Genomic DNA, 15,653 nt, shown 5'->3' with positions numbered 1-15,653 from the left:
CGAATTTGCATGCGTTTTACATGCGGCGGGAGTGCGGACATTTCCGCAGCATTTCTGCAACATGGGTACATAGCCTTAAACCTACCTTCACTGGATGCTTGGCTGCCTCCACTACTGTGATACGAGAGGTGTCTCTAACCAATGAAGGCTTTCCAAGGCGCGCTTCAATGTACCGTCCAGCTACACCAGTGGCGTTCTTGGCAGAGTAAACACCTAATGCGAGTAACGTCAACCCAGCCGCCTGCAGGAAGAAGTATGACAGTCAGTCAGGCATAAGGAACATACATAGAAAACAGGACACAAGTCATTTAAAGGTTCTTTTCAAGAAATTTGGATCATAAGGGCATTCCCTTCCTAAGGCTTTATAGACATCATCACTGTGCCCATTGAAGCTCACAATCTATATCCCTATCAATATGTCTTTAGGGTGTGGGAGGAAACTTGGGAACCTGGAGGAAACCCACACAAATACGGGGTAGAACATACAAACGCCTTGCAGATGTTGTCCTTGGTGGGATTTGAACCCAGGACTCCAGCGCTGCACAGCAACAGTGCTAACCACTGAGCCACCATACAGTGCTAATCACTGAGCCACCATGTTGCCTTCTATAGCCTCCTATGGGAGCCTGAAAAAAAAAAACATATTGAAAAAGCTGTTGAATTTTTAAGTGCAGAATGCCAGCATTAGTGTACTAAAAAAAGCTGCTTAAAAAATATTTAAAAAATGGGGAAAAAAAAAAAAAAAAAAAAAGGCAAAAATGCAAGGCTTGGTTATTCTTCCATGAAATGTATAAGGAAAAAATACAAAAAAACAAAAACACAACTAGGATATAATTGTCTCTATGTCAATGTAGTGTGTTAGCGCTGATTCGACAGTTAAAATGTGTATGGACAAGGGGAATAAGGGAAAGATATATATATATTCATTTTTCCAGGAGGAGTGAAAGAGGAGCAGTAAGGGTCCTAAGAAAAGATGCTCCAATACTTTAACTAATACTATAACCGACTGCTCCTCTCCAAGCTATGCCAGGGATAAACAACCTTTGCACTCCAGCTGTTGTGGACTACGACTCCCAGCATGCCATCAGGGTATGTTGGGAGTGGTAGTTCCACAGAAGCTGGAGTGACAAAGGTTGCTGATCCATGCTCGATGCTATATAATGTGGCGGCTCAGGTGATGCCAAGAAAAGATGCCAAAGCGGAAGGAAAAAAAAAAAAAAAAGAAGAGCAGAATATTGACGCCTGCAGGAAGATCCCACAGATCCGCCGTGGTGGCGCGGAGAGCAGGAAACAAGCGAATGTTTCAAGATTAAATTTAGAGCATGACTGCATATTTTTCTGCAAAGTCAGAAGACAAATGGGCCACTTTCCCCGGTGACAGAAGCTCGCCATCTCTGCTTGGCAAGCAGCAATCATCCTGCACTCACCAGGGAAAATCAGACGCGAGGGGGAAACTGACAGCTCCTATTAGAGAAGTGTCACAGTGGCCAAAACAACGGATACATAGCACAGCCGATAAGCTGCAAGATTCCCCGGGGAACAGAGTAAATCGCCGGCCACTGGCATGATGAGGTCACGAGAGCCACTAGACACCTGGGCGACAGGAGAATCTGTAATAGAGAGCAATCTGAAAAACTGCCGCAATTCACACTGCGAGGCAAGGAGACCATCATGGGTCAGCAGCAGAGGACGAGGATGCCACAGGAAAAAAAACAAAAAAAACACTGATGTCACAGGGGAATCACATATGCATACGCTCTTCTGCCCACCTACACAATAAGGCTATGCTCACACGTTGCATTTTTGCATCTTTTTTATGTGCAAATTTTAAGCTTTTTAAAGTACCTGCAAAAGCTAGGAGATTTCAGAAATCTCATGCATATTTTTTTTTTTTCCTGACCGATTTGGAAAACTGCTGCGTTTTTGCAACCTGCACATGTCACTTTTCTCAGTGTTTTTTTCACCAATAGAAAGCAACGAGTAAGGGTAAAAACGCAGCAAAAAATGCAGGTATCAGGTTTTCCCGAGTTCCTGGTGCAAAAATCTTAAGGACCTTGATTTTTTTGGGGGGCACTTATCTTTATCAGCATGCACAAGAGACAACAAAAATGCAGAAAAAAAAGGGGATTTTTGTGGTATCGTAAAATCCTTTTCTCTGAGACGCTCATTGGGGGACACAGGAAAAAGGAAAACAAAAAGAGCCATCAGGCTGACAGGGTAAGTGCTGTGTCCCCCAATGAGTTTCTCAGAGAAAAGTATTTTATAGTGAGTACCACAAAAATCCCTATTTCTCCTTCACCTCATTGGGGGACACAGGACCGTGGGACGTCCCAAACCAGTCCCTGGGTGGGAAATTGACCCAACGGATTAAGCAACAAGTACCAACTGTTTATAGATGTGCTACCGCTGCCTGGAGAATCTGTCTGACAAAAGATGCCGTCCGAGACACGTACCTCCTGAGAGCTTTCACTAGATCCAACATATGTAGGACCTTTTCCACGCGGTGTACTGGTGTTGCGCAAAACGAGGGCAAGACAATGTCCTCGTTAATGTGAAAAGAGGAAACGACCTTTGGCCTAAAAGGAGGGGGCGGCCAAAGAACCACCTTATCCCGGGGAAAATCAGAAACGGGGCTCGACAGGATAGGACAGCCAACTCCGAAACCCGCCTGATTAACGTTATGGCAATGAGAAAAAACACTTTCCATGAGAGGTACGTTAATGAAAGATCCTGCGGTGGTTCAAAAGAAGGTTCCTGCAGATCACTTAGGACCAGGTTAAGGTACCAGGTGTCCAGAGGAGCTCTATAGGGAGGTACCACGTGGGAGACCCCCTGAATGAAAGTCTTTATCTGCAGGTTGGAAGCAATCTTGCTCTGAAATAGGACGGATAAGAATACAGGCCGGCTTGGAGGAATTCTAAAATGTTGGGGATGGAGAAAGTGAGAGGAGGGCGACCGCAATATCTGCACCACGCAAAGAAGGCTTTCCAGGTGCGGCGATAGATACGTGCCGATGTGGGCTTCCGGGTGCTAATCATTGTAGTAACCACATCCCGGGAAAAAACGGCTTGGGTCAATATCCAGGACTCAACGGCCAGGCCGTTAAACAAAGGGCCCCCCTGAGATCTGGTGGTAGATCGGACCTTGGGAAAGTAGGTCCGAACGATTCGGTAGCCACAAGGGGACTTCGGCAACTAGTTGCACTAGCTCTGCGTACCATGCCAGACGAGGCCAGTCTGGGGTGACCAGGATTACCGGGACCCCTTCTGACTTGATCTTCCTGATGACTTTCAGAAGCAGTGGTAACGGGGGAAACACGTACGGGAGACGAAACTGGTTCCATGACAGAACCAAGGCGTCCACGGCGATGGCCTCTGGATCCCGGGACCGAGCGACAAACTCTGGCACCTTGGCGTCTAACCTGGAGGCCATCAGATCCACATCCGGGGTTCTCCAACGTTGACAAATTTAACTGAAAACCTCGTGATGGAGAGAACCTCCCCGGAAGCAAGACCCTGCCGGCTGAGAAAAGTCTACCGCCCAGTTCCTTACACTTGGAATATGAACTGCCGAAATCACTGAGTAATTCTTCTTGGCCAGCGGAGAATGTATTCTACTTCACGCATGGCTGCTCTGCTGCGGGTGCCCCCTTGGTGATTGATGTAAGCCACGACCGTGGCATTGTCCGACGGGATCCGGACAGGGCGACCTGCCAGGAGATGATGAAAATGCCGCAAAGCCAGCCAGATCGCTCACATTTCTAGGAGGTTGATCGGGAGGCCCGATTCCAGAGGCGACCAACGTCCTTGAACCATGTGGTGACGGAAAACAGCTTACCAGCCGAGAAGACTGGCATTGGTAGTGACCACCAGCCAATGGTCCAGGGGAAACGACTTCCCCTGAAGGGAAGAATTCAGTGTACACCCCCTGAGTGCTTGCCTGATCTGAGCGGACAGCCAGCAAGAGTGGTCGAGGGAAAACGGACTCTTGTCCCAAGTTGCCAAAAGGGCGTGCTGCAGGGGACAAAGGTGAAGCTGGGCAAACAGAACTGCTTAGATTGCTGCCAACATATTCCCCAGGACCCTTATGCAGAAACGGATGTCACAAGGAACTGGCTGTCGGAGTGCCTGGACTCCCTGACAGAGGGCAAGGGCCTTGTCCCGAGAGAGAATTACCAACCCTCTGGGTGTTCAAGATCATTCCTAAGAAGGAAATCTTCTGAGTTGGGACAGGGGATTACTTTTTCAAGTTTACCAGCCACCCCAGGCGAGAAAGCGTATCCAACGTGATGTTGACGCATTCTTCGCAAGCCTGGAAAGACAATCCTTTGACCAGGAGGTCGTCCAAATATGGCAAGACGACTATGCCCAGAGAATGCAGGATGGACATGACAGCCGCCATGAACTTTGTGAACACCCTGGGGGCGGTGGCTAGCCTGAAAGGCAGGGCTGTGAACTCGCAATGTAGGCCGTGGACAGCGAAGTGTAGGAACCTTTGATGCGAGGGAGGAAAAAACAGGGATATGAAGGTAGGCGTCTTGGATGTCAATAGAAGCCAAAAATTCTCCCTTTTCTATTGATAAAATGACGGAGCGAAGGGACTCCATCCGGAAATGCCTGATTTTGACAAGTCTGTTTAGGAGCTTTAGGTCCAGAATGGGCCTTACAGTTCCATCCTTCAGGACCACAAACAGATTGGAATAGAACCCCTGGAATTTTTGGTTTTCTGGTACGGGAGTGAAAACTCCGTCGTGACGGAGTGACTCGATGGCTTTGTAGAAGGACCGAGCGCGTGCCTCCGCTCTGGGAGGATGGGAAAGAAAAAAACCATTCTGGAGGGTGGTTGACAAACTATTTTGTACCCAGAGGACACCAGATCTCTGACCCAAGCGTCGTGCACGACGGTGAGCCAGACATGGCGAAACCAGAGCAGGTGGCCGCCTACTTTGTTGGTGTCGACCGGAAATGCCTCGAGTCATTTGGTTGAAAATCTGTGGGACCTTGATCCCTTAGATTTGGACTGGTGGGGACGGTTTTTCCCCAACGGATTGGATCTATATGAGATTTGATGATCTCTGTCCTGAGTGGAGCGACATGAGCCGACAGGATTGGTCGATGTGGCCCAGCCGGTGTTACGAAAAGACCGAAAATGTGCCTGCAGTTGGTGACGAAACGGTCGCTTAACCTTTTGTTGGTGAAGAAAGTTACTTTTTCCCCCCCGTGGTGTCTGAGATGAGTTGATCTAGCTTCTCACTGAACAACCGGCCACTCGGGTAAGGCAGAGAAGTTAGGGATTTCTTTGATGTTGAGTCTGTTCGCCATGTCCTTAACCACAGAGCTCTCCAATGGAAATGGCATTTGCGGCCGCAAGTGCTGCGCAGTTAGCTGCGTCCAAGGACTCATTAATCAAGTAGTCTCTGGCCAAAGCGATCTGATTCGCAATATCTACTACCTCAGGAGGAAGGTCAGTACCCTGCAGGGCTCCATTTAAAGACTCTGCCCAGGATACCATGGCCTTTGCCACCCATGTTGCAGTGAAGCAAGGGGAGAGAGCTGAACCCGAAGCTGAACGAGCAAAGCTCTCTATTAAACGGGCAGTGGGATCATTGATAGAGGACCCATTAGTTAAGGCTAGCAGGGTTTTGAAAGCCAAGCGTGACACGGGTGGATCTACTGGAGGGGATTCTGCCCATTTTTTGCGGAGATCAGAAGCAAACTGGTATCTTGCTTCAAGTGCCCTCTGACCTGAGAAACGTTTGTCTGGTCGCTCCCTATGCCGCTGCACTATGTCCTCAAACTCTGGGTGAGTGCTGAACACTGAGGCCGTTTGACCCGTTTAAATGAAACCCTGGATTCATCATCAATCTCCAGGGTTTGATTGACGGCTTCAATGAGACTATCGACAGTCTCCTGATATCTCCAAATTGAAGGGCCCATCCGAATCATAATCCGAGTTCTGCTCGCTATCGTACACTGGTGAGGGTGAGCGAGAGCCGGAGCTTATGAATGCCGAGGCGCCGGATGGCCTGGGAAGACACCGTATGGGTTCGTTTCCCCTGCGTCTGTCTATAGTGAGAGCGGCCCCTGCAGGCCGATGACTCCTGTGAGGTGGAGGATCCTTCCAAGACAAGCGAGCCACTGTCCCTACCCCTTACTGGGGGGCCTGAAGGGACTCGATTGACCTACGTAGTGATGCCATGCACTGAGACAGAGACGAAGCCCATTCAGGGGGGCTAGGTACACTGTGCTCGGTCGCAACGGAGGGCTTCTGGGCGCGCTCGGAATCGCAGGCTTCGCATAATTGTTTACTCTGCGCTTGTGGAAAAGCAGACCGACAGGAGATACATAAGGTGAATGACACCGTATGAGTCGGCTTTAGGCCGAAGCCAGGGCCTAAAGTTCCGGCGTCGGCAGGAAGACACTGGGGTGCACGTCGCACAGGGAATAAGGGGCTCGCGCGCTAGAAGTGGCACTAGTGCTGTGGACGGAAGCTGCACCCTGAGGATGAGGACGCCGGGCCCTCGCCCCCGAAGAGAAACGCAGCGCTGCAGGAGCCCTCCCAGCCCACCCTTCTTCCCCATGCTCCCTCCATGGCCAGGTTAGAGGGGAGGGGGGCTGTTTAATGGATGGTGCAGGCACCCTTAATCCGTCTTCCCCTATGGGGGATGAGGAGAGGGACTGGCCACCTCCTTCCATCACCGCAGTCTCAGTATTGGTGATACAGTGGGGGCCGCACGGACTATTTTTATGCCTCTGTGCAGCCTAGGGTTTCTCTACCTTAGGGTGGTCAGGGCTGTGTCCGGCATAATGTCCCACGTTGCAGGAGAGGATACGTGGAGGCGACAATCCACGTGCTTGCCTGTTAGTTTGGGGAGATCGGACCTTTCAATAGGGTCCGTTGCCCCCATCTCGTCTTCATGATGAAAAAGAAAAAAAAAGAAAAGAAAAAAGAATGGTCTGAAAACCAGACTCGTGTGCCTCCTACGGACACTAAGCATGAACTGGTTCGCTTAGAGTCAGTGTGAGGGTGCATACTGCGGAGGAGGAGCTAACTTTTTTTTTGTACTCACTTAGTGTTAGCCTCCTAGCGGCAGTAGCAAACACCCACAGTCCTGTGTCCCCCCAATGAGGGGAAGGAGAAATAAAGAATGCAGCAAAAATGCAATGTGTGAACATAGGTTAAAAGGGCAACATTAAAGGGGTCCTAAATATATATATATATAAATACAGAACAAATTACAAAACAACCTAAATCAGGAATTTCAAGGCGAGATTTAAGCTCTGAAGTCAGCAAAATGGTGAATGCAACTGTGTGCTGCAATACAGGCTATAAATCAGAATTGATGCTGCAATTTGTTTTCCAAAAAGCTTAGCATAAGCTACAAGTTTTACAGTTCCAGCAATGTGGATGAGTTTTACCTTAATCTAATCCAAAACCTGTGAGTGTTTTTGTGCTGAATCCACACAGAAACTGCGTTATCAAAATCCACATCAGCAATTTTTGAAGAAAAAAGTAAATTTTTGTGGTCAGCATTTACCCCAACCATTTCAATGGGGACTCAAGATCACCCAGATAAACCACTGGATCAGCACTGTTTTTGGTGCATTTCTGCAGCCTCCCCCCTCCCCCAAAAAAAAGGCGTATAAAAGTGCATAAATAAGGGCAGAAAGTGGGAAGATTTTAGATGCAGAAATTATGCAGATTTCACCTTGACCTCCACTCCCTCATAGAGTCTGACAATAGTAATATGAATATATATATAATATATATATACACTCACTGGCCACTTTATTAGGTACACCATGCTAGTAAGGGGTTGGACCCCCTTTTGCCTTCAGAACTGCCTCAATTCTTCGTGGCAGAGATTCAACAAGGTGCTGGAAGCATTCCTCAGAGATTTTGGACCATATTGACATGATGGCATCACACAGTTGGCGCAGATTTGTCGGCTGCACATCCCTGATGCGAATCTCCCGTTCCACCACATCCCAAAGATGCTCTATTGGATTGAGATCTGGTGACTGAGGAGGCCATTTGAGTACAGTAAACTCATTGTCATGTTCAAGAAACCAATCTGAGATGATTCGAGCTTTATGACATGGCGCATTATCCTGCTGAAAGTAGCCATCAGATGTTGGGTACATTGTGGTCATAAAGGGATGGACATGGTCAGCAACAATACTCAGGTAGGCTGTGGCGTTGCAACGATGCTCAATTGGTACCAAGGGGCCCAAAGAGTGCCCAGAAAAAATTCCCCACACCATGACACCACCACCACCAGCCTGAACCGTTGATACAAGGCAGGATGGATCCATGCTTTCATGTTGTTTACGCCAAATTCTGACCCTACCATCCGAATGTCGCAGCAGAAATCGAGACTCATCAGACCAGGCAACGTTTTTCCAATCTTCTACTGTCCAATTTCGATGAGCTTGTGCAAATTGTAGCCTCAGTTTCCTGTTCTTAGCTGAGAGGAGTGGTACCCAGTGTGGTCTTCTGCTGCTGCAGCCCATCTGCCTCAAAGTTCGACGCACTGTGCGTTCAGAGATGCTCTTCTGCCTACCTTGGTTGTAACGGGTGGCAATTTGAGTCACTGTTGCCTTTCTATCAGCTCGAACCAGTCTGCCCATTCTCCTCTGACCTCTGGCATCAACATGGCATTTCCGGCCACAGAACTGCCGCTCACTGGATTTTTTTTCTTTTTCGGACCATTCTCTGTAAACCCTAGAGATGGTTGTGCGTGAAAATCCCAGTAGATCAGCAGTTTCTGAAATTCTCAGACCAGCCCTTCTGGCACCAACAATCATGCCACGTTCAAAGGCACTCAAATCACCTTTCTTCCCCATACTGATGCTCGGTTTGAACTGCAGGAGATTGTCTTGACCATGTCTACATGCCTAAATGCACTGAGTTGCCGCCATGTGATTGGCTGATTAGAAATTAAGTCTTAACACACAGTTGGACAGGTGTACCTAATAAAGTGGCCAGTGAGTGTATGTATATATATATATATATATATATATATATATATATATATATATATATACACATACATACACACACACACATACACACACACATGCACACACACACACACTAGCTATGAACCCGTTCTACGACGCCCGGGTGTCGAGCATTTTTATTGGTATATGGTCTGCCATCCTGGTATGTGCTGCCACCCTCCTATCCTGGTATGCAAGGCACTCCTCATTCCTATCCTGGTATGCATGGTACCCTCACCCCCCCCAATCCTGGTATGCATGGCACCCCATTCTTCATCCTAGTATGCATGGTACTCCCTCATCCCCCAATCCTGGTATGCGTGGTACCCCTCATCCCCCAATCCTGGTATGCGTGGTACCCCTCATCCCCCAATCCTAGTATGCGTGGTACCCCTCATCCCCCAATCCTGGTATGCGTGGTACCCCTCATCCCCCAATCCTGGTATGCGTGGTACCCCTCATCCCCCAATCCTGGTATGCGTGGTACCCCTCATCCCCCAATCCTGGTATGCGTGGTACCCCTCATCCCCCAATCCTGGTATGCGTGGTACCCCTCATCCCCCAATCCTGGTATGCGTGGTACCCCTCATCCCCCAATCCTGGTATGCGTGGTACCCCTCATCCCTCAATCCTGGTATGCGTGGTACCCCTCATCCCCCAATCCTGGTATGCGTGGTACCCCTCATCCCCCAATCCTGGTATGCGTGGTACCCCTCATCCCCCAATCCTGGTATGCGTGGTACCCCTCATCCCCCAATCCTGGTATGCGTGGTACCCCTCATCCCCCAATCCTGGTATGCGTGGTACCCCTCATCCCCCAATCCTGGTATGCGTGGTACCCCTCATCCCCCAATCCTGGTATGCGTGGTACCCCTCATCCCCCAATCCTAGTATGCGTGGTACCCCTCATCCCCCAATCCTGGTATGCGTGGTACCCCTCATCCCCCAATCCTGGTATGCGTGGTACCCCTCATCCCCCAATCCTGGTATGCGTGGTACCCCTCATCCCCCAATCCTGGTATGCATGGTACCCCTCACCCCCCAATCCTGGTATACATGGTACCCCTCACCCCCCAATCCTGGTATGCATGGTACCCCTCACCCCCCAATCCTGGTATGCATGATACCCCTCACCCCCCAATCGTGATATTGCATGGTACCCCTCATCCCCCAATCGTGGCATTGCATGGTACCCCTCATCCCCCAATCCTGGTATACATGGTATCCCTCATCCCCCAATCCTGGTATGCATGGTACCCCTCATCCCCCTATCCTGGTATGCATGGTACTCCCTCATCCTTATCCTGGTATGCATGGTCCCCTCACCCCCTGTCCTGGTATGCATGGTACCCCTCATCCCCCAATCCTGGTATGCATGGTACTCCCTCATCCTTATCCTGGTATGCATGGTCCCCTCACCCCCCCATCCTGGTATGCATGGTCCCCTCACCCTCCAATCCTGGTATGCATGGTACTCCTCACCCTCCAATCCTGGTATGCATGGTACTCCTCACCCTCCAATCCTGGTATGCATGGTACCCCTCACCCTCCATTCCTGGTATGCATGGTACCCCTCATCCTCCAATCCTGGTATGCATGGTCCCCTCATCCCCCAATCCTGGTATGCATGGTACCCCCTCATCCCCCAATCCTGGTATGCATGGTACCCCCTCATCCCCCAATCCTGGTATGCATGGTACCCCCTCATCCCCCAATCCTGGTATGCATGGTACCCCTCATCCCCCAATCCTGGTATGCATGGTACCCCTCATCCCCCAATCCTGGTATGCATGGTACCCCTCATCCCCCAATCCTGGTATGCATGGTACCCCTCATCCCCCAATCCTGGTATGCATGGTACCCCTCATCCCCCAATCCTGGTATGCATGGTACCCCTCATCCCCCAATCCTGGTATGCATGGTACCCCTCATCCCCCAATCCTGGTATGCATGGTACCCCTCATCCCCCAATCCTGGTATGCATGGTACCCCTCATCCCCCAATCCTGGTATGCATGGTACCCCCTCATCCCCCAATCCTGGTATACATGGTACCCCTCACCCCCCCAATCCTGGTATACATGGTACCCCTCACCCCCCAATCCTGGTATGAATGATACCCCTCATCCCCCAATCCTGGTATGCATGATACCCCTCATCCCCCAATCGTGGTATTGTATAGTACCCCTCATCCCCCAATTCTGGTATACATGGTACCCCTCATCCCCTAATCCTGGTATGCATGGTACGCCTTCATCCCTATCCTGGCATGCATGGTACTCCCTCATCCCCCATCCTGGTATGCATGGTCCCCCTCACCCTCCAATCCTGGTATGCATGGTACCCCTCATCCCCCAATCCTGGTATGCATGGTACTCCCTCATCCTTATCCTGGTATGCATGGTCCCCTCACCCCCTATCCTGGTATGCATGGTACCCCTCATCCTCCAATCCTGGTATGCATGGTCCCCTCACCCTCCAATCCTGGTATGCATGGTACCCCTCATCCCCCAATCCTGGTATGCATGGTACACCCTCATCCTGGTATGCATGGTCCCCTCACCCCCTATCCTGGTATGCATGGTACCCCTCACCCCCTATCCTGGTATGCATGGTACCCCTCACCCCCAATCCTGGTATGTATGGTACCCCTCACCCCCAATCCTGGTATGCATGGTACTCCCTTCATCCCCCATGCTGGTATGCATGGTACTCCCTCACCCTCCAATCCTGGTATGCATGATACCCCTCATCCCCCTATCCTGGTATGCATGGTACTCCCTCATCCTTATCCTGGTATGCATGGTCCTCTCACCCCCTATCCTGGTATGCATGGCACCCCTCATCCCCCAATCCTGGTATGCATGGTACTCCCTCATCCCTATCCTGGTATGCATGGTCCCCTCACCCCCTATCCTGGTATGCATGGTACCCCTCATCCCCCAATCCTGGTATGCATGGTACTTCCTCATCCTTATCCTGGTATGCATGGTCCCCTCACCCCCTATCCTGGTATGCATGGCACCCCTCATCCCCCAATCCTGGTATGCATTGTACTCCCTCATCCCTATCCTGGTATGCGTCTTCCGCAATCGCCTGGGGGGGGGTGCGTCACTCTGTATGGAGCCAGACTGCGCAGGTGCAGTCTATAAAGGCTTCGGACAGAGTGACACTTAGCCCGTTATATTATAGATATATAGATATTATTGAATATGCAAATCCATAAAATTACATTTAGGAGGAGGGTATGGGGCGCATAAACCTTGCGATATGTGACTGGCACAAACCATCTGGTTTTAGGAGAACCTCATTAGAATAAAGATCTGGTTAGGTATAAATTTGTGAAGCAAATGGCAAAATCATCCTCGTATCTCCATGGTAACAGAGGGCAGAATGGCCGACACTGAATATTTATGAGGACTACATATTGATTATGGCAGAAAACTAACATTCATATCGGTAGAACACCTCAGGAACATTAACCCCAGTTATGGGAATTATACATCATACGTGTGAGAAAATAGCAGAGCCTAAAATGCTGACGGCAGTTCATGCGTGTATATGTATATGTACATATGTATATACACATACACACATGCTGCTCAAAGAAATAAAGGGAGCACTTAAGCAACAGAATATAACTCCCAAGTAAATCTAACTGTCCACTTAGGAAGCAACACTGATTGACAATCAAATTTCACATGCTGCTGTGCAATTGGAATAGACAACAGATGGAAATGATTGACAATTATCAAGACATCCTCAATAAAGGAGTGGTTCTGCAGGTGGGGACCACAGACCACATCTCTGTACCAATGCTTTCTGGCTGATGTTTTGGTCACTTTTGAATGTTGGTTGCGCTTGCACACTCGTGGTAGCATGAGACGGACTCTACAACCCACACAAGTGGCTCAGGTAGTGCAGCAAAACCAGGATGGCACATCTATGCGAGCTGTGGCAAGAAGGTTTGCTGTGTCTGTCAGCGTAGTGTCCAGAGGCGGTACCAGGAGACAGGCCAGTACACCAGGAGACGTGGAGGGGGCCGTAGGAGGGCAACAAACCAGCAGCAGGACCACCTCAGCCTTTGCGCGAGGAACAGGAGGACCACTGTCAGAGCCTTGCAAAATGACCTCCAGCAGGCCACAAATATGCATGTGTCTGCAGAAACGGTTAGAAACCGACTCAATGAGGATGGTCTGAGGGCCCGACGTCCACAGATGGGGGTTGTGCTCGCAGCCCAACACCGTGCAGGACGTTTGGCATTTGCCACAGAACACCAGGATTAGCAAATTGGCCACTGGCGCCCTGTGCTCTTCACAGATGAAAGCAGGTTCACACTGAGCACATGACAGTCGTGACAGAGTCTGGAGACGCCGTGGAGAGCGATCTGCTGCCTGCAACATCCTTCAGCATGACCGGTTTGGCAGTGGGTCAGTAATGGTGTGGTGTGGCATTTCTTTGGAGGGCCGCACAGCCCCCTAGGTGCACGCCAGAGGTAGCCTGACTGCCATTAGGTACCGAGATGAGATCCTCAGACCCCTTGTGAGACCATATTGCTGGTGCGGTTTGCCCTGGGTTCCTCCTAATGCAGGATAATGCCAGACCTCATGTGGCTGGAGTGTGTCAGCAGTTCCTGCACGATGAAGGCATTGAAGCTATGGACTGGCCTGCCCATTCCCCAGATCTGAATCCAATTGAGAACATCTGGGACATCATGTCTCGCTCCATCCACCAACGTCACGTTGCACCACAGACAGTCCAGGAGTTGGTGGATGCTTTAATCCAGGTCTGGGAGGAGATCCCTCAGGACACCATCTGCCGCCTCATCAGGAGCATGCCCAGGCGTTGTACAGTAGGGAGGTCAATACAGGCACGTGAAGGCCACAAACAATACTGAGCATCATTTCCTTATCATGAGGCATTTCCACTGAAGTTGGATCAGCCTGTAATTTGATTTTAGACCTCCATGGGATATTCATTTTGATTTACATTAATAACTGTTATGTTTTAATGTTCTGAATACATTCCACTATGCAATGAATACAAATTTGCAACTGGAATATTTAATTCAGGGATATCTAGGATGTGGTTATATATATATATATATATATATATATATATATATATATATAGAAATTGTTCCAGAAAATGAAGTATTTCTCCAAGAAAATTATTGTAATCACACATTTTGTTATTTACGTTTGCTTCCTTTGTGTGGATTATAACAGAAAGAAAAATGAAAAAAAAAAAAGAAATTGGCCATGATTTCACACGAAATCTTACAAATGGGATAGACAAAATTGTTTGCACCCTCAACATATATGGTTGCACACCCTTTGGAATAAATAACTGCAATCAGTAGCTTCCTATAACCATCAACAAGCTTCTTACACCTCTCAACTGCAGTTTGTGACCACTCTTCTTTTGCAAACTGCTCCAGCTCTCATATTTCACCTTCTCCCAACAGCAATTTTAAGATCTCTCCACAGGTGTTCAATGGGATTTAGATCCAGATTGATTGCTGGCCACTTCAGAACGCTCCAGCACTTTGCTTCCATCCATTTCTGGGAGCATCTTGGAGTATGTTTGGGGTCATTGTCCTGCTGGAAGACCTATGATTTAGGACGCAAACCCAGCTTTCTGACACTGGGCACTATATTGAGACCAAAAATCCTTACGTAATCTTCAGATTTCATGATGCCTGCACACACTCAAGACACCCAGTGGCAGAGGCAGCAAAATAACCCCAAAACATGTTTGAACCTCTACCATATTTGACTGTAGGTACTGTGTTCTTTTATCTAGGCATCATTCCATTTTCGGTAAACAGTGAAATGATGTGCTTTACCAAAAAGCTCTATATTGGTCTCATCTGTCCACAAAACGATTTCCCAGAAGGATTTTGATTTACTCGCGTATATTTTGGCAATCTGAAGTCTAGCTTTATGTCTTTTGTCAGCAGTGGATCCTCCTGGGTTTCCTGCCATAGCGTTTAATTTCTTTAAAATTTTGATGGATAGTTCGCTCTAACAATGATACACCCTGAGCCTGCTGGATAGCTTGAATTTCTTTAGAACTTGATTGGAGCTGCTTATCCACCATCCGGACTATCCTTTGTTGTAACCTTTCTTCAATTTTTCTCTGCAATCCACGTCCAGGGAGATTAGCTACAGTGCCATGGGTTGTAAACTTCTTGTTTATGTTGCACATTGTGGACAAAAGAACATCAAGATCTCTGGAGATAGACTTGTAACCTTGAAATTGTTGATATTTGTCAACAATTTTAATTCTCAAGTACTCAGACAGTTCTGTTCTCCATGATTATTGTGGCGTGCACTCAAAACAATGTGAAGATTGAGCTTGAGTTACAGTCTCCCCTTTTCATCTGGTTTTAGGTGTGATTTTTATATTGCCCACACCTGTTACTTGCCACAGGTGAATCTGAACAAGCATCGGCCAGACACGGGATAGACAAGGTCTGTTATCCTTTGAGAAATTACAGCAGACGTATGGGCTAGCGGAGGTCTGTAGGTTTCAGTATAGACAGTTTCATCATGCTTACATGACACAGAGCAAAATGGTCAATATGATGGTTCAGTATAATGAAAACCTGGCACTCAACTTAAATGCTTAAATGGAAGAGTTTATTTGT

General features: G+C 48.7%; 1 protein-coding gene across 1 annotated transcript in view; it reads right to left on the bottom strand.

Annotated features, from left to right (window-relative positions):
* LOC141097929 (ATPase family AAA domain-containing protein 3-A) overlaps positions 1 to 15,653 on the bottom strand; it is a 112,428-nt gene that overhangs the window by 42,896 nt on the left and 53,879 nt on the right. The window contains exon 8 of the mRNA XM_073585456.1: positions 86 to 241. Coding sequence (XP_073441557.1) covers positions 86 to 241 — 156 coding nt within the window. The remainder of the gene's footprint in view (positions 1 to 85; positions 242 to 15,653) is intronic.

This window comes from Dendrobates tinctorius, unplaced genomic scaffold (assembly GCF_039654945.1).
Source record: "Dendrobates tinctorius isolate UK_male_01 unplaced genomic scaffold, ASM3965494v1 ptg000086l, whole genome shotgun sequence".
In the NCBI taxonomy this organism is placed as follows: Eukaryota; Metazoa; Chordata; class Amphibia; order Anura; family Dendrobatidae; genus Dendrobates; species Dendrobates tinctorius.
Note: the sequence above shows the minus strand (reverse complement) of the source record. Positions and strands in the feature narration are given on the sequence as shown.